The sequence below is a fragment of the Olea europaea genome, chromosome 3 (genome assembly GCF_002742605.1).
Source record: "Olea europaea var. sylvestris chromosome 3, O_europaea_v1, whole genome shotgun sequence".
NCBI lineage: Eukaryota > Viridiplantae > Streptophyta > Magnoliopsida > Lamiales > Oleaceae > Olea > Olea europaea.
This window is the reverse complement of record NC_036239.1, coordinates 13,533,662-13,554,327: the sequence shown is the minus strand read 5'-3', so window position 1 is coordinate 13,554,327 and position 20,666 is coordinate 13,533,662. Positions and strand designations below refer to the sequence as shown.

Sequence of the window (20,666 nt, the reverse complement as noted above, 5' to 3'; positions counted from 1 at the left end):
AAATTTTGAACCGCCACCTCCCCCGCTGACTTTAACTCCTCCCTCAGAGAGGCAATCTCCACTGACTGGGCCTCTGCTTGCTGCTTCAGCTCCGCTTTTTCTCTGTTGGAGGCCTCCAGGGCATCAGTGGCGAGCTTGTGGTGCTCATTAGCGTGGTCAAGCCGCCGAGTCACCATAGCCACCTGACACTCCACCTCATAGAGCTCTTTTTTCAGCCGCTCCACCTCCGCCTGCGAAGCAGCAAGCTGGACCTCAGCAGCTCTCTTTTCCTCTTCTGCCTTGGCAGCTTTGGCCCGGGCAGCTCGCACAGCGTCCCCGTAATGCATCGCCTCCTCGAGGCACTTGGCGAGGTCCTCCCTCTTGGAGTTTAGATCCTTCACCAAGCCCTCGAGTTGGATACTTGTGCTTAGTGCCCGGGCCACGCAGGCGCTGTTCACCGCCACCAAGTCTTCAGCAGTGCAGGAGGCGGTGTGGTCCCTCCACTCTTCGGTCCAATACTTGCTGTGGACCACCGCCACCACAACTGTTTCTTGAGGGAGAGCCTCCAGCACCTCCCTTACTGGCTCTTCTGAACTGGTGCCGAGGAAGTCAACCTCTTTGCTGGAGCGGGCCCTTTTCCTCCTCTGCTGCTCCGGAACATGTTCAATAGGTACGGTCGCGAGGGGCGCCGTGTCCTGGGCAGCGACAGGCTCCGCAGCAGTGGGGTTTCTCTCTGGGAGGGCCACCCCAGTGGGAATAGTTGTCTGCCGCATAACTGGGGGTGGCCTCGCCACAGTTGGGCGTCTGGGAGGGACAGCACTTTTCTTGCCCTTCCTTCGGAGGTCGGCCTCTGAATCTTCCTGAACCTCCTCCTCCGTCGGAGGCTGAAGTCTCTTACTGGCCTCCACCAGCTCCTCCATTTGCTTCTTATATGAAGAGGAGGAGGCCTTCAGTGCCCTTGCTTCAGCCATCATTTTCTGAATAGTTTTGAAGTCAGGGCGTACTGGCAGCTTCTTCTTGAAGTTATCTGCAAAGAAACAAGTGAGGAATTAATAAAAGTATAGGGAGTTCAGGTTAAAAGAGTGTGGGCTTCGGACCTATTACCTTGGGACGCCATTAATTCGTGAGTGACGAAGTGTATGTTTTTCCGAATGAGCCTGTGATATGACCTCTTCTTCTGAGGCAGTTGATAAATAACGCAAATAATGTCGAAGTCCTCTGTCGACAGCTCGCACCGAGGGAGGGAACCTGCGAAAAGAAACATCTGTTAAACACAAGCCCGACCGAAGAGAAATAAAATATCAACTACTATACTCACTAAGTGTTGAAAACTTCGCCGGGACTGTAAGAGGCGCCAGGGGGTCCCCCTCCATTGTGTCCCATCGCCCCGCTGCCCAGCACCAAGAGCTCTTCCATTCCTTGATGGAGCTTGGCAGATCGATCACAAATGGAGTGTGGGAACCCCACGACGTCAGGTAGTACCAGCCCCGGGTCTTATCCCCCCCGGCAGTAACCTTGGGTATGTAAAGAGTTTGGAAGACGGAAAGGGGCATCTCCACTCCTAACGACGCCTCTTTCCACAACATCCAGGAGCCCACCATCTGGCTCCAGGAGTTCGGATTGAGCTGCGTCGGGGCTAGCCCGTAAGACCTAAGCACCAACCTAAAGAACGGGTGAATAGGCAGCCTAAGTCCGGCCCTAAGGATCGCCTCGCTAATGGCCACGCAGCCCGGCCTTGGGTAACAAGCTCTCTCTTCTGGCCCTGGGAGAATCAGGTCCACACTGTCCGGGATCCTATATTCCGTCCTAAGTCTATCAAGGTCGGCCTCCCTCAACTTTGATGGGTAGTCCGATGCCCCCCAGTGCACAGAAGTATCCGGAGGGCTATCCGGTCGCTTCCACATGTTTTCCCCTCCCATTATGGCCCCAGCTATTTCTGAGGAGGTCGCCACAATGGGCTCGTCCACCCTCACAATCTCTAAACTCCTACCCATACTAGAACTCCCTTCCGAGGCCATTCGTTAAGAAATTTTTAGTCTAAATGGGTACTGAAACTTACGGTTTTGAAAGTGGTTCCTAGCCGGAAATGGTGCAAGATCGCCGGAAATATCGCTCTCTCTCTCGCCGGAGTTGCCTGTAGAACACCGGGAATCGCCAAAAATTAGGGAGAAAAATTTTCTTTTTTTCGTGGTAAAGGTAGAAACTCTGATAAGCCCCCAAAATTCACCTTTTATAGGAAAGACAAATCCAATCTCCACCTTTGAATTCAAATACGATCAATCTGAACCGTCCGTTGTATTCTCGATCCCAGCCGTTGAAATGAAACGCCAGATTTGATCTACGCCCAAGATGTCGCTGTGGCTTTCACGCTAAACTGAAACGCGTCGCCTCGGTTACCAACAGCCGTCAATAATAATTACTGGCCGCGGCAGCCTTCTAGGGGAATGGGCGTGGTACCCAACTGTCACCTTGGAAACACACAACAGTTGTCAAATCATTGGACTTCTGGGTCGCCTCGGATAATCTCCTCCCCCAACTTTACAAAGCTTAGCCGCAACCGATGCGAAGGCCCCGATCGCTAATCACTTCGGGCGCTGCGTTCCCACCATTGCTTTACAAAGTTCTAGCCATCTCCCCACGCGTCGACCCTCTTTTTCCGCCAACGCTTCGGCGAGAAACGAGTCCCCCAACTTAACAAAGCCTGGACGCACCCGATGCAAGCGCCCCGTTTGCTATCGCCTCGGTCGCTGCGCCCCTCCCATGCTTCGCAAAGCTTGAGCCGTCTCCCTCTTCCTGACAACGCTTCGATGAAGACGAATCCCTAAAAATTTCTATAACGCTTTAATGAACCCGACGCGAGAGTATCATCGGCTCATCGCCTCGGCTCTGCGTTCTTCCATTGCTCTACAAAGTTTCAGCCACCCCCATGCCGCGATCCGGTCAGGAAAACAAATCCACGTATAATATAAATATTCATTCTCAGATTTGGGGGACCACTGTTACGCCTCATTTTATGAGCCTCGGAACCACTCCGACCCCCCAAAGCCTCTCCGAAGTGATACACCGATTCCTGCCACTGATCTGCCGAAGTGTCCAGTCTCCGAGGTCGGTTCAAGCGGCTTGAACCCCCGTTAGAAGATTCGCTGCCAATTTAAGATTTGCTCTGCATATAAGGTTTAAATTGATGTGACGTCCCCCATAAAGCTATTTGATGTGACTTATCAACTTTATGTCAATTCAACTCGGGGGAAACAAACTGTCCGTCCACTCTACAAGCGCGGCTGATTGACGCCTATGAGCAGACGCTTCATACCGTCAGATGTATACACGTGTTCCACATCCCACGGTTCATACCACCTATAAATACCCAAAGATTGGCCAGAGGCAAAGGTAATGAAACTCTCAATAGATAGCACTCCATAACAAGTTTATATATTCTCCTCCCCCTTTATTGACTGATTGATTTGTGTAGTCCCTGGACACTGTTCCGACCACCCAAACCTGACTTGACCGTTGGAGTGTATACGGCCGCCACCACCGTTGGTTCCGGCCGTGTGCGCCTGACAGTTTGTTCATTTCGTAGGGAGGAATACGTGGAGTAGCTACAAGTTGGCCACGTGGAAGAGCCATTTTTAGAGGTCAACACCTATCATGTGTGATAACACTAGTGCTATAAACTTGTCTAAAAATCCCATTTTGTACTCTCGAACAAAGCACATTGAAATTAGATACCACTTTTCTAAGAGATCATGCACTAAAGGGATATAGTATTGGAATTTGTGAACACAAAAAATTGATTGGCCGATATTTTGACTAAACTTCTAGCAGTTGATCGATTTTCATATATTCAAAGAGATTTAGGTATTATTGATGAATTCAAAGTGCATAACTAAGTGAAATCCATAATATATGCTCTTATATGTTTTATTTTTTATATGCCACATTGTTTAGTATTTATTATGTAGTTGATTTAGTATATTTTATTTAAAAAAAGGGAAAATCAGACGGACCAATCAGACAATCCAAAAAAAATGTTAGAATTAATAGAAAAATGCAGGTTTATCTAGCTCTACCAACCCGGACGTCTGATTCAACAGGATCTCGGATTTCAAATTGCGTAACAATCCCCCGTCTATCTCATTTCTCCTCCATTTTTCTCATTTCTCTTCCTAAATCCTCTCTAAAATCTTTATATTACGATATCAAAACATCAAATACTCTCCAAATTCACAAAACCCATCACTTTTACATCTCATATCTCTCAAAAATTCAAATATTCATCCACTAAAACTTCAACTTTTCCCTAAAATCCGAGACCCAAGTGAATTTCCAATTTGTTCACTTATTTCACAATTTAACATGATGGGGTCAAGAGCATGGGAAAAGCCTGAAAAGTATCATGAAAAGATCTCTTCCGATGAAGAAATTGACATGGAAATCGAGGTGCCGGCCAACCCTCTTGAAAAATCTCCAATTTTAATAGGTAAAAATGTTGATTTTACTAATTTTATAATCGAAGCACCTGTGTTTCACATAGAGGAGTATTTTTTAAAATATGGTTGGGTGTCAATCTCTACATTAGAAGAACATGCTTATCTACGTCTCATGAAAGAATTTTACAAAAACATGGTCGTTGTTCCCTGTTCAGATGAGTTTTCTCAATGACTTAAAATCAACCACATTACCATTAACAAAGCTCTCATCCAAGGTATTCTTGAGTTTGAAATGTATTAAACTCAAAATTTTCATCATAAAACTCATCCCGTTTTAGAAGGATATGATCCTACAAAAGCATGTTGTCAGTCATCTAGAAGAACATGGTGAATATCACCAAAACTTAGTGCAAATCAACTCACTCTTCCATGTAAAGTTTCACAAAACATTATAGGTGGTAATGTGGAGAATATCACAAAACTTGTGTGTCTTTTGGTAATGTGGAATATAGATGCCTAGGGTACATTGATGATATGTACCGGGATGTAGAGTGTGACTTTTAAATCCCGAGCGAAGAAGTGATTAAATGTTGGAATCCTTTATTTGTTAAGACCCAGATTAGGTGGAGTGTAAGGAAGTACTCCTATCACTTTTGTTAGGTGGAGACTTATTATCCACTTAGGTTGGGAGAAATGAGGTGGTAATAGAGGATTATGCCATAGACCTAAGATTTATTGTGGTTTAGTATTTAGACATGAATTTTAGTAATCAGTTTAGTGAGCATGATGAGAAATGAGATGAGATATGTGTTCTTGAGGTGTAAGTAACATGGAATAGGATAGTATAAGGTGGTGAGATCTTTTCGTGGGGTCATTCATGCATTTGTAGCATATGTGTTGATCGTTTGTTTGATTACCTTGGTGTTAATCTGTTGTTTTATGTGAACATATTTTGAATAGATCTATATTACTATGTTATATCTTCATTACAGGTATGATATGATCATTTGCTACTACTTAGGTGCCTTGACCTTGCCCTAGTAAGTACATGGAGCATGTATGGTATGTGTTTCAGGTTTGAAAGATGAGATAAGGTCTATGATCAAATTTTATTGGTTACATTGACTATGCAAGTATTAATTTCGTGTTTTGATTGCTAATTATGCCAAAAGTATAATACGATGATTGTAGTATAGATTTGCAGTGTCGATTTCACTGGGAGATGGAAAATTTCACCAAGGATTAAACAAACTAGGGTTTTCGTGATTTTATGTAAATGTGGATTGTCAATTGGAATGAAATTTAATTATCAATTTGCAAAATTAGAGAAGCATCAGAATTCCCCCAATTGGATTGGACCATCGACATCAACAATTCATGACTTTTTACTCAATTAGAGGTTTTCGTCAAAACCCTCTAATCGAAATATTTAACAATGAAGATTAATTAATTTTCAATTGTAATCCTAAGATCTAGACTTTTGTAAACCATTCCCACACACATTTATTGGACTAAGATTAAGAAACGACGATATATACAATGCAAAAGGCAGTAAATAATCCACCAATAAAATTTAATGAATTTGAAATTCAATAATTAGTTTAATTCTACTATAGAGAAAACGTGATTGAGTCTATGCAGAATATAGTAAAAGTTAAATCAATTCTAAGCAATTTCATGAAAGAAAATCTAGATCTAGAAGTGTTTGACAATAAAAGTATCAATTTACGTGAATAATTGATGTGGAGTAGCCAAAGTCAATGAGTTCCTCCATAGCTTTACCTAGGAATTTAGTTCTCCATGGATTTCTTGAGCCAAACTTAACAAAAAATTGATAGCCTAGGGTCATAAAAATCGTGTAGGAGACGTGTTTCCATAAGTTTTGGACTCAAATTAGAAAATTGGAATTTTCGCCTCTGAAGTAAACCATACGATAGTTCTTTGTGGTCGCATGGAACAATGAAAATGCACCTCTGAATTCCCTACAGGTGTTTGTACGATCGCATGAAAGAAAATATGCGACCGTATGGTTATTGCTATTTTTTTGGTCGACCAGCTTTTAGTATTTTGGCCATAACTTTCCCTCCTGATGTTCGATTGAAGTGATTCAAGTTGTGTTGGAAACCTAAATCAACGAAATACAAGTTTCTTTCAAATGTCATCTTCCAATTTGATCATTTGACATGTCAAAAAGGGGTCCCAATATGAGGTTGAAAACGGTGCGTAACTTTTTTCAATTGGGAATTGATGTGTGATCAAATTTTGACGTTATTTCATCCCTTTGACTTCCTTTCTCATTTAATTAACCTCTAAGTATTTGTACTTTAGTCCCCAAACTTTCTTTTTCTTCCACTTTGGTCCTTTTTCGCTCTTTTCTTCTATCTTCCATCTTTCTTGCCAAAATGTAACCCGAATCAAAATATAAGTATAATGAGTGCATTTTGGTATCAAATAATCACATGAATACAATAATTAAGAGGGAGAAATATTATGTTTTACACTCTTATCAATTGCTTGTAGGTTAATTGAGTATCGAGGTGGAGATTTATTGGATTTTTATACCTAATAAATCATGGGTGATGATGTAAATGTTGAAATATATTTTCACGGGCCTTGTCCAATGGTGAATTGATACATACATACACACATATATGTATATGTGCGCACGCGCGTGTGTATTTGAAAATGGGCCTAGGCGGAGAAGAATAGAAGTGGAAATAAACAAATGTTGAAAATGAAGATAATTTTATTGATATTTGAAAATTGAAATACAAATATTGAAATGAACTTTAAATTACATGATTGAAAGATAAAGATAGTAAAAGAATACAATTTTTTCTCAAACTATCTTGAAAATAATTTATCGCCTGCTAAATCAACTCTCTTATGAAAACTACACTCAATTAGCTATGAGGAGATCTTGAATACTTGATCTTCTTTTGTACTTGAGATCTTGAACTCTGGAATTAAAAATTTCTTCAATTTCTAGAAGGAATCTTGAAAATTGCTCCTTTTGAGACTTTTGCACCATCCTTTTGAAAAATTGAAAAGTTAACATCTCTTTTTGAAATTTTCTCCTTTGATTGAAATTTGTATGCATCCACAATTTCAACTTTCTCTTGATAGACATCCACTTATAACTCAAGCAAATTATTGAGATTGAATAATTCTTCATCTTGAAAGTTGAGGTTGGTCCTTGAAATGGTTCTTCATTTTAATGATATAAATCATCAAAACAGTGTTGAGACATTGGTATTTCATCATCAAGTATTTTACGAATCAAAAGAACTTGAGTTTGAGTCCATTTTTTTTCATCAGTAAAAATGGCTTAATGTTCATCATGAAAGATCAATTGTAATATTGAATTGCCAATATTTTTACCAAGTTTTTTCTTTCAAGCAAGGATGGATTTTGACCTAATTTTGGTAAGAATTTCCCTTACATGATGTTTGATAAAGATGTCTCTTTCTCCAGGACAAAATTTTTTTGATGAGATATTTGAATTTGGCATTGAAAGATATCCAAACAAAGTACTCCAGATAGTAACAATTTGTTCGTCTGAAAAATACTCTTCAGTAAAAAGAGTGTCATTGATTTTTTTCTTCTTCAGTAATCCATTCACGAAGAATGGTTATGAAATCAATTTTGAGAGTTTTGACTTTGAATTTAAAAAGATGATTAATAATTCTTTTGAGAGAGCTATTAAAATGTGAGACATCGATTTTTAAATCAATATATATTAAGGAAATAAAATCCCATTCAATCATTTGACAAATTTCTTCATTAATGATTGAAATACCATTGAGGGTAAAATGAAGATTATGGTAACTTTCACAGGTTTCAAAACCATTGAAATAAAAGTTATCAAATATCCTGAAAATAATATTTTTGAATATTTGAGTACAAGTAGGATCTCTATTGATAATATTTTGATAAATATCTTTAGAAAGTTGTAAGACTTTTTTCATAAGATCTCTTCTATTCATTTTTAATAGGAATAGGATTTTAAAAGATAATTCTTTTGAAGAATGTTGAAGAATAAGTCTTTTATTATTCTAAAAATCTTTTTGAATTTTTTTGATTATTTTATTACTACTGTTAAAAATTTCAGTTGTATTTTTGAGACATCTTATAATATTCTTATAATTTCTTTGATAATAAGAAGTAAGAATATCATCAAGATTATCTTTTTGAAATTTAAAAAATTTTGTATGAGTTTTAAACTCATAAAACTTTGGTTATGTTTTTAAAGAGGAATCTGATTGAGAGGAAAATTTACCTTTATTCAAAGAATATAATTCTTTGATTGAAAAATGTCTGAATCTTGAGAGATTTTCATCTTCAGAGGATTTTGAAGAAGATCCTGAAAAGGAAATTGAATAATTTTTTGTATTCATAATTCTCACCACAATGTAAAAGATTTGGGCCAGGAAGCAATTCTTGAAACTCTTTTTATTGTTCAAATTTATCATTTTCAAACTAATTCAAAATGTTTAACTATAAATATTTTTGATCAAAAAATTTATTTCAAATTTACAAATCCTCCTTTTTATAAAGATGTTAATTCTTTAAAAGAAGCGTCAATTTCAAAAATAATAAGTAATATCAATTTCAAGAAAAATCATATTAAATTTCTCAAAAAAGAAATTAAATTTCAAAGAATGGTGCTGGTAGTAAGAAACTAAATATTCAATATAAATTTTTGAAAGCTTATGTTTGTAATTCAAGCATTAGTTTAAAAAATATTTTCTATCTTGTAAAAGATTTGGATCAAGAAATAATTATTAGAACTCCTTTTATTGTTCGAAAAGTAAATCAGAAGAAGTATTTTTTGGATAATAACGAGGAATTTTTGAAAATTGAACTTTTTTACCTTGTTGTTTATTTATTTGAGGAATTTCATTATCAATAAATTGAAATTCAATGTCATCAATAGTATTGATGTTATTTGAAGTAGAGAAAGATGATATTTTTTATAATTGAGTCGCAAGTTTTTTTAGAACATTAATCTCAGTTTTGAGACTAATTTTTGGTTTAGCCTCATGTTTGTTTATTAAAATTGGCTCTATTGGCTTAATACCTTTTGAGGAAGATGATGTCTAAGGTTCAGAATTTATTTCAATTCTGTTAAGTTGAGAATAGACAGATTGAAGAACTACATCAGTGTAGTTATTTTGAGCTTGAATATTTTTTATATCTTTAACAACTTGAGATTCATCAGGTGTTCTTTAGATGTTATTTTGAAAGGAAAAGCAAGAATTTTTGTACTTCCATATGGAAGTACTATCTCTTGCAAAGGAGGATGAGAATATTGAATATTTTCTCCGAAAGGAGTTTTCCAAGTCTTTTGTGGAATATTTGTAGTTTGAATATTTTTTTTCTTTTGAAGAAATGTTTTCTTTCTTTGAATAAGCATTTTCTTTCTTTGGAAAAGTAGGTTTTTTGTTAAAAATTTTGAAATACGCCCACTCATAAAAACTTAAATCTACTGGGAATTCATAAAATTCTTCCCAATAAGATTCTCTTTGTTCTTTTAAAAAACTTTGACGAAATATCTTTCGAAAACTTTTAACATCAGGAGTTTGATCAGTTTTGAATTCATTTCTTTTATCAACTCTTGAAGAAATAATATTAGTTTGATGATCAAGTCTTTCCTTTTGAGAAGAAAACATATCAGATAAAGTTGGAGAATCAGGTTGTTTCGATTTTTCTTCTTTCTCTGTATATTGAGGTTTTGAAATATTTGGAATAAAATCAACACCTGTAAGAGAAGATGTTGAAAATCTAGCCGATTGAAAAGAAGTTCTAGGTTTATCTTCACATCTAGAAGAGCAAGATCTTTGAAACCTAGCAGAAAATCATTTCAAAATCATTTTGATGTTTCCATCAGGGAAGTAAGAATTTGATTAGGAATTGTTTGAACAAGAGTAGAAATAGGATTTTGAACATTTTCAAAATTTCATTCTAGCCCATGAGTTTGAAGATTCCAAGGAATTTTCTTGGAAATCATGGTGCTTGAATGAAAAGGATTGCATTCAACCAAAAGACTTTCATCTTTAGGGGATGAATGTAAAGCACCTATATTGAGTTGAGTATTCATGAGCTTGTAATATATTCTGTATATTGCAGCAAAAGCAATTGAACGATCATCAAAATCAAGATTTTTCGTTTGAATATGAAGATTTAGAGCATTAAGAATAGCTCCATCATTGAGATTGATTGAAAATTTGGAATAACAATTTGAATATATTGGATCGCTTTCTAGATTTGACTATATAATAGATAATAATGAATTTTCGAATTTGAGAAGTTTCTTATCTCGAAGAATTAAGAGAATAGGAATGTCTAACTCAAGTCTAAGCAGAGGTTTGACAACAATTTGAACTAATCTAACATGAAGATATTTAAATTTCTTCTTGTAGGATTCAATTGATTCTTTTGAAAATAATTTTGGAAGTCTAGATAAAAGTCTTTCTTTCGAATAAACTTGATTACAATATTTTCGCAAAAATACACGTGTTAAAAACATATCTTTATACCAGTAAAAATCTTGTAAACTTGAACACCTTAAAGTTAATAAATACTTGAAACTTTTTTTAAAACGCTTGTTGGAGATCCAACAAAATGTTTGATAATACAATAAACTATTGTATTAAAACTATAATTTGGACCATCATGTTTGAGAGCTTGAGCAATTTGAATTTTCGTGTTTAGAAATATAATTGAACCACCAATTATTAAGTTGACTAGCAAAATCTTGAATAATATTGTTTGTTGCTTCAATTGTAGAAAGCCCTTCTTGAATATAGGCATTATAACAAGCACCCATACTTTCAAGAATTTCAAAAATTTGTTATTCGGTTAAACCATCTATATATATATGCCTATTGGATGACTATTGTATTTTGGCCCATTTAACCCCTATATTAGTCCAACTAAAGCCTAACTTATTCCTATATATATGTTGCTTTGACCTAGCTATTTGTGTGTGTGATTTGTGTATCTTTAGAGAAAAACATGGCTACAATATTGCTGTGAAAACAACTACCTTTGAGAAAGAAAAACCGATGACTTCCACCTTCATTTTGGTCTCCTCTTTGTGCCTTTTTTTCATTATTTTGATGTACCTTTATCGCTTGGGAATCAATGCTATTATCTTGTCCTTTGTGGGTGAGATTGAGAAGCAACCAAGGTAAATAAATTGGTTGCGTGTCAAAGCCGTTTGGATTGGTTGTTTGGTAGGGAAGATAACATGAAACTACGCCCGGAAAGCATTGTTTAGAAGATCTTTGGAACGAGCTTCTGCGACAATAACATTGTAAGGTGATGTACACAATTGTATCCATTTCTTAATGTGTTCAATATCTCCATGATGAGCTTTGGAAACAAGCATTAGAGCTCTGTTAGGATTATATTAATGTCTACATTTTCTTATGATTACAATTTACATTTGCCTTGGTTGAATCTAATTCAAGCAAGATACTTCTACATCCTTCTTTTTCCTAAAGGCTGGGGATGATTGTGTTTATAGACTAATTTCAATTTAGAGTCGGTGAAATGTAATAATTTCTCAATGAAGTAGGTTATAGTATTACATAGATAGTGAAATTGTTTAAAATAAAACCTGCATTGATATATAACGGTTTCTAAGTTATTAAAAGTAAGCCTTAACGTACGTGAATAATGTTTAAGTTATGTTTTGGAAGAATCAATAATGTTTATCTATGTTTTTGATGAATTTTGGGACTATTGGATGAAATGTTGTAGTAGAGAGGTCCTATTGCTATACAACATGAAGGTTGATGACTACCTTACTAAAGAATTGAATAAAGATCTAAAAGCACATTTATAAATAGATTAAGGACATCAATTATCCAAGAATAACTTCTCATGACGTAGCAATATGCATGTGTGCTTTTAATGAATACCTTGTTTTCTTTTCTATTTATTTCTTAGTTGCACTAATTAGCTTCGATATAGTAATACATCATGTATATATCACATTTTCCAAAGCATCACTAGTCAAAATGAGTAGTTATAATTGTGCTCATAATTCATAGTCTTATTTAAATCGGCTAACGCTTCATGAATAGTGGGTGCTGGCTATGGTATAATGTTATGGCAATGATATGGGGCGATGACAAATCAATTAAAGTTAAGGTAAGTTATTACAAAAGACTGATTATTATTTGTACTTGAAAGAGACATTTGCAATGTTGTCCTTTTGAACGAAATTTGGTTTCTACTTCTATATTGGTCAAATTCGATTGCTTCTGTTCAATTTAGTCTTTTTCTTAATTCAAACAGTGGGTACCAGTTCTTTATCTAGTTATGATCAATTGCATTTTATAAAAAAACTTTGCATGTGAATTCACGTGGTATTAAACATAAATTAACCATTATGACATAAGCGACTATGTCACATCTCTCAAAATCGAATGAAAAATCTTGTGTGAGAAGGAACTCTTGATTTCCTTAATTTTTCATACTCAAGCATTTATATTAATTACATTAAAGGAAAACAAACAGACATAAGGAGATAAAACTTCGGTTTTCTTAGAACTAACTCATATGAATATTTGTAGGTCATTTCCTTTGGCTTATTGGAATGATCAACAGTAATTTATTATGTTCGTAGATGAATTTTTCTCACTATGGCTACTTGTATCTCATTCATGAGAAATCCTAATCATTGGAGATGTTCAAGTCTTACAAGGCTGAGGATGAAAATCAACTCAGCAAAAGAATAAGACTTATCATATGTGTCATGTTTGTGAATATTATGGTAGATATGATGGATCAAGAGAACAATATCTAGTGCCTTTTGTTGAAATTCCCAAAAGAAGGTAAAATCATCCCACACTATACTAGAATCTTTCTAGGTTGAAGCAATAAAGATTGCAGCTTAAATTTTCAATAAAGTTCCAAGTAAAGAAATTGTTAAGGGGTTACAAATTTTAAATATCTCATTATTAGGTCAATTTTCGAAACAAGAAATGTCTGATTCCTTGAGGATGCATAGTTTGTGGGAGAGGTGATAATGTTTTAAAGTTAAGGATCTTGTCTTTGAAGAAAAATATTTATATATCTCTTTTGTTGCAATTGACAATGATTAGGGCCAAGGATAAATTTGTACTTCAAATCTTGTCTAAAAAACAATTTCGGATCAAGACAATATTATAAAATCTCCCATACACAATCAAAAGATTGTTTTAGAAGAACATACTCAATAACCTCAAGAGCAAATGCCATTAAGAAAATCAACTTAAGAAAAGAGAAAGGCAATTGCAAATAACTTTACTCAAAAGGAAGACATTGATTTTAAAGAGACTTTTTGTCCAATTTCTCCCAGAGAATCTTTTAGGACTATTAAGGCACTTGTGACACATTTTGATCTTGAGCTACATCTGATGGTTAACAAATTAAAGAAATCCATCCACGAGCTTAAACAGATTTTCCCTCAATGGTGTTACAAATTTTATCAAATAATTATTTCATTTGGTTGGGAGATAAATACAGTCGATGATTGTATATATCACAAGTTCAATGGGAATAAGCATATTATCTAGTATAGGATGTCAATGATATACTAATTGCCTACAATGATATAGAATTATTGGATGAAATCAAGAGATTTCTGTCATGGAATTTTGAAATTAAAGATTTTGGTGATACCTCTTTTGTGTCAAGGATACAAATATGCCATGATGGTTCTTGGGTATTTTTGGACTATCACAAAAGAGCAATATTAATAAAGTTTTTAAAAAATTTAGGATGGAGGTATGTAAACTAGGCAATACTCCTATTACTAAAGGAGACAAGTTTAGTATCAATTAACGCGCAAGGATAAATTTAAAAAAATAAGAAATACGAAAAATTCCCTGTGCTTCAACAGTTGGAAGATCCGTGTATGCTAATGTTTGCATATGTTTGGATATGACATTCTTTATTTGAATGCTATATAGATATTTAAATGACTCTGGGGATGGATATTTGAAAAGCAGCTAATTAGGATATTTGGTATTTACAAAGAACTAAGGATCACATGACTACCTTTAGGAAAATCTAACCAATTGGAGATCATTGAATATTCTGATCATGTAGTATGATTGCGGAGTTTTGTCACTGGGCTGCACATTTTGGATGAATTTGAAGGACCACTTTAGTTATTCAATGACAATAGTAGTCTTGTATTCCCATGAACTAGACGATGTTAAAGTTTATATACATTAAGTTCCTAATTGTCAAGGAAAGAATTCAGAGTATTTAGGTTTCTATGAAATAATTAGGACAAACTCTATAATTGTGGATCCACTTACTAATTGGCTATCACCTAAGGTCATTCATGAGCATACTGCTCATATGGGTGTTACATCTTTTGATGATGTGCCAGCTTTGTAACACCCCAAATCTAGATACTTAGATTTAGAAGTATTATCATTAAATTTCCTCTTAACACCATAAATGCGGAAAACTAATATTTTTTTTTTAACATAATAAATATTAACGACTTTCACTTAAAGAAAGAATTTCAAAAAACTTTTATATTTAATAAAAATATAGGATGATCAAATTAAATGTTGAATTTATTTCAACTTGAGTCAACATTAAATATATTAATACTGAGTCCGTCTCACCACAAGTAGTCGTCTCGAATCATCTTGTCATTGTCATCTAAAAATGGGGAGGAATAATATAGGATGAGCTAACGCTTAGTAAGCAAACCTCATGTAAGCAAACCTGATGTACACATGAATTACTTTCAGATAAAGATATTTCTCATTATGTATCCCCTTTATTTCATTCCTTGAAAAAAAAAATTAAATTTGATGTCGTGAGCTCACTTGGTGTATCGCCTAACCAATCAAAATGCAGTGGGCAATTATTATTTGAAACCCGGTCGAATTCTATTGGTAGCACCACAAAGCGGTTAACATTAATATTATCACTGAACATTAAACATTGGACATTGGTCGGATGCGCCGGTGTCCACGCCCCATTTCCCACTCACATCTTTCATGACATAGACATACACCTTGTAATAAAAAAAAATTTGGGATACCTATCTTTTTAAAACATTCATTGACTTGTTGACATTTGGAAGCTTTTATTTTTCTTGAAATTTCATGTATGCTTATTGATGCATTGATGAGCATGAATATGTCATAAAAAGTATTAATGATATAAAATGTAATAATTAAATATCAAATTCACATAATAACAGATTTAAATTACACGTTTATATATTTAACGATATAACGTACGCATGAAGACAATGGGAGGTTTACTTACTTGAAATCCATAAAAGTAAAGTTTCAGAATTGCGAGTGGAGATGCCCCTAGCCGCCTACTAGGTCAATGTGCCAAAATCCTAGTTTCATTGCTATTTATTTAGAAACTTTAACAAAATTCATATTTATAGGTGAACTCATATTAAATTAATTAATTTATTGTTGTTGTTGTTGTTGTAAATCCCATGTGTAAATAAAAGTGTTAAGTTTATGCCAACTTTATATGTTGAATTCACAGTTTAAAAGACATCATCACTTTGATATATAGGTACTAATTGATTTAATGGCCACTAAAATAATAGTTCAAAATCTATTATTTCAAAAATCATTTTTCTGAAGAAAACAAAACTTTCATATTAGAACAATAAAAGGAAAATCTGCCCAATAACAAGGAAACGCCATTACAAGATGAATTCAAAAGTTCAAATGAAGTAACAAATATTAAGAATTTAATGGAATAAACCCATAGAAAATATCATATTAAATGTTACTTACATTTTAAGAGAGTACTAAATTCTTGATTTCAAAAGCCATATTACAAACTAAGTTCAATAAACAAACTAAAAAAATGGTACAAATAAATATAAGACTCCCCTCCATTTTAACTTTATATTTATGGAAATAAATTACCAAACTTCAATTAGTGGAATGATACAATTGATAAACAAAAGATCCAAATAACAAAACCAAGAATTGAATCATTATTTTCAAATTCGGTAGACGCTAATGAAATTTATATAAATTGATTATATATATGCAATTACATATGGATGGGTGTATAACAATTTATAATGGATTATTATTTAAAAAGATTAGAACCAAAATGTCTCTAGTCCAATATACATAAATGTGAAGTCAACCATAAATTAATATAAATATAAAATATTATTCACAATACCTTAAATTGCAAAGCTCCGAATCCAATAAGGTGCAGTAGCCGAACAAGAGTTCGATGGGATTTGAACGTGCTTAGTTTAGGAAGGAATAAAGAATGATTTTCATTTTTCTAAAGAAAGTATATAAATAAGATCCTAAGTTCTATTTTTGGATTAGTAATATTAGGGATAATAATTATGCAATTTAGATTATTAGATTTCACCATTTGATTCGAATTGTATGTCAAATGCTCAAATTATGTTTTATTGTTAGTCAAGCAAATTGTATAAAACTTCCTTGTTACAAAGTTAAATGAAAGTCCAGAATTTGTCTAATTAAAATATAATAAATATTATTTATAATCGACTTTCAAATTTTGTAAAATCACTTGCTTATTAAAATTCAATTTATTAGGCACATCAATCATCCAAGTCATCCATGGTACATCCTACTGCAAAATTATTCAAGACAAAAATAATTATATTAAAATTAAGCTGTAAATATAGTGTTAATGCAATTAATTTCACTACAAAAACATATCAATTTTATGATGAAAAAATGTTGTCGCATAAATAGACATTTTGTTGCAAAAATAATTTTGCGATAACAACATGTTTGTTGCAGGCTTTGTCGCACTATATGAGTCATGGAATGTTTTCTGCTACGATCTTCAACCATTCATCGCATTAATAAAATCGTAACTCTATTTCTTTGATGCAGAAAATATGAAATAGCAATGCAATATTTGTAGCCACAATGTCGTCGCAATACATATATGCCGCAAAAAATTAAATTCACAACGTTTGTTCCAACAATTTTTTTACGAGAAAAATGTTTGTCGTGAAGGTTAAATCACAAAATGTATTCTACGACAACTTTCGATAATTCATTGCATTAACAAAATCGTAATACTATTTGTTTGACATAGAAAATATGAAATAACAACACGATATTGATAGCCATAATGTTGCGAAAAATTAAAAGAATGACAAATCAGTTTGTTGCAACAATTATTCCAATAATGTTTTGACGAGAAAATTATTTGTTATGAATATTCTTTTAATTGTGTAACTTTTGATACCTATGCTATTGTGCAACAACACATGCTCGTAATAATATATCTTTAATAACAAGTAATGTTTGTTGCAAAATATATTTTACAATGTGTTTGATATATCGTATAATATATTTTAAGATACTCAATATTTGTACTATAATTTATTATGTAACCAGTGATGATTGTAATTAAATTTATTTCGCAACACAAAGAGTTTATTGCGTCATCATTTGTGCAACGGTATATAGTTGTTCCCTAAATTAAAATATAAATGATATCAAAAAAATAAAATAAAATAAAATAAATCATATGACAGTCAACCTGATAGATATAGACCAAGGTATTATTTACAAACTTGGTTATCTCCAAAACCAAAACAAATACAAACTAAACTAAACTAACTAATGGCCAAAAAGGGGAAAAATCAATAGTAAATTATCAAATAAATTATCGTCCCCAAAAATCTCATAAATGCTTGATAAATTTCTAACCTGAAGCTTTGAAGGGATCAATCTATCGTAGTAATATCAAATAAAAACATAATCCTGAACTTTATACATGTGGCCATTGATGAAGCTCAGAATAATTCCCCTTATTCTTTCTCCGAACCAGGCTAAAATTTACATTGACCTGTGGGAAGGGTCTAAAACAATTAAAATGATGAACAGTTTCTAAGTTCCGCATATAGTAACAAGTCATCACTCATCATTACAATTATGAGCCACGCAAGCTTGTCAAGTTAAATAAAACACGACCATAAAAAATAAGTGTACCTCATCACCCCGAACTCCACAGCATACCCCACAAGGAGTGATGCAAAAAGGGGAAAAAATAAGGAAGCAAGATAGAAAGAGATTTAATTCATAGTTCAAGATAACCAACTCGCTAGTGATTCAGTTATATTCCAGCATTTTTTATCAACTTGCTTTAATCCCGCTGTTTACCACCAATTCAAAGCCATAAACCATGTCCTCAAACATTTATTGAGGCCAAAAGTAGGCAAAGAAGAGGTGAATTTGCTTTGATTTGATGGTTAACACAGGGATTAAATGGAATTAACAAAAATCTCCCTTAACAAAAGGGAGAGTTGTGACTTAAAAAGTATAATGAAAACCTTGCTAGCAAGCAAAAAACGGAGGCCACTGAATTAACTCCAAGTCACAACCAGCCAAATACGGAACAAGGAACACATCTGTTTCCCTGAACATTCACGTATGGCAATGTGAGAGAAATAAGCAAAAACAGAGGAATCCACATAAACTGATTTCAGAATCATGGTGAAGAATTAGAAGATTCACAATCACAAGTGAATAATTCAATCAAGTTATATATTAAATGAAGCGGAAACTGTATATAGTTAATATCATCGAGATTAAAAATAAAAAAGAACCACTAACCTCTCCCAGTCGACGAAATGCGCCATATATACCTCCAACTAAAGTTGAGAATATAGCATACCAGATCTGGGCATCCATGAAATAGACCTAAAAAGGCACGGTAGATTTAAAGCAGGTGAGTCAAGACCTAGCCAAAAAAGGTACCATGAAAGCTTCCTCTAAAACAAAAGACAAGAAATTTTATTGTAAATATTGTGTAATCCATACAAAAATAATTGGCGCCCAAAGTGCAATACAACACCAATATTGCTTTTAGCTGTAAATCACATGATGAGATGAAAACTAATATCAATGCCAATAATTTGTGTGTAATGTTGGACTAGTACAGCTCCAAATAGTAATATTTACTACCTCGGGGGAAAAACTCATGCCATTGGTATGTTGATATAAGAACAAACATTATATCTTTTGTTGCAACTCGAATCTTTGTTAGTTAAACATCAGCTGCTCCATGTCATTATACATTGAGATTGACGAAACAGATCAGATTATCCACTACATAAGCACATTCCAGATTTCCAGTAAACTTAATTTGTTCTTCCTTGACCACATGGCATGATACTGAAAGCACCTCAATATAATAAATGAAAGCCAACTTGGTTATGATAAGAAACACCCAGAGCAATGTATAATTGAAAATTTAAATAAAAGTAAGTAGTAACAAATTATGTGATGTTATATAACCCGAAGGCATCTGCTTTCGATTCCTTACTTGAATAGAGAAAATGAGCTTTGTATTTATGCTTTAAATTGGAAATTGATGCTTTAAAAAGAAAGAAGGCACTGTCTCAGTTGAAGAAAGGTACAAGCAATCAATGCACCCCGCAAAACAATCCTCCAACACACAAAAGTTTTATGTATATGTTTAAATTGGAAATAATGTTAAAATTTTGGAATTAAAAGATAGAATTTAAACTAGAAGAATATAGTATGCACATATACACTTTTGAGGCGGGTGAATTTTCCACAGCCATTGGGAACAAGAAGCATCCAGAACTATCCAGAGGGGATGCTGAGCGAGCAATCGTTGAGGATGGGAACAACTTTTCCATACCATCGGGTGACTGAGAAGCTCAGATTTTGACATTCTATCACTGGATTAGTGGCTGCGGTGTTGCCATTGTTCGTCGTGGAATATGAGTGGAGAAGCGGGAGGGCGGAGGACCGGATTTCGAAAAATAGATTCATATTTGCTTTGATTTCAAAAAATCGAAGGAAAATCGATCAGGCTTGGCTTGGAAGCCGAGCTTGTGGTGACGTTACGAACGGAGGATGATCGTAGTACAGATATAGTGGCGACGATGGCCATTTCTTTGATTTTGGAAAAGAGAGTGAGTTGTAGTTGTGGCTTTATTGCAGAAGGAAAGGGAACGATATGGAAGAACGATTACAAAGGAAGTCATAAGAGATGCCACGCAAGGAAGAAGGGAAGGGTTTTAATTTTGGATTGGATCGGATTGGCTCCCATTAAAAAAATAAAAATTAACGCCCTGTTTGATCTGCATTATTTGAAAAATATATATTTTTAATCAGTGATTTGACATCATTTCAACCACACATTTTTCAAAAAAATAATATTACATGTAAATTCAAAAATTTTCTTTATTTTTAACCACACTTTCTACATCAATCT

The 20,666-nt window shown here is 34.2% G+C and overlaps 1 protein-coding gene and 1 long non-coding RNA gene across 2 annotated transcripts; both read right to left on the bottom strand.

Moving 5' to 3' along the window:
* Window positions 1-844: 844 nt before the first annotated feature.
* LOC111391588 lies at window positions 845-2,101 on the bottom strand. The gene is made up of 2 exons (XM_023016839.1): window positions 1,298-2,101; window positions 845-1,227 (listed from the first exon to the last, which is right to left on the bottom strand). Exons 1-2 carry the CDS (start codon window positions 1,995-1,997, stop codon window positions 1,049-1,051), a joined length of 879 nt encoding a protein of 292 aa, XP_022872607.1. The 5' UTR covers window positions 1,998-2,101; the 3' UTR covers window positions 845-1,048.
* A 15,951-nt stretch (window positions 2,102-18,052) lies between these two features.
* On the bottom strand, window positions 18,053-20,447 carry LOC111386733. Its single transcript, XR_002701304.1, has 2 exons — window positions 19,034-20,447; window positions 18,053-18,266 (listed from the first exon to the last, which is right to left on the bottom strand). It is a non-coding gene; the product is annotated as an uncharacterized LOC111386733 (long non-coding RNA).
* Window positions 20,448-20,666: the final 219 nt, after the last annotated feature.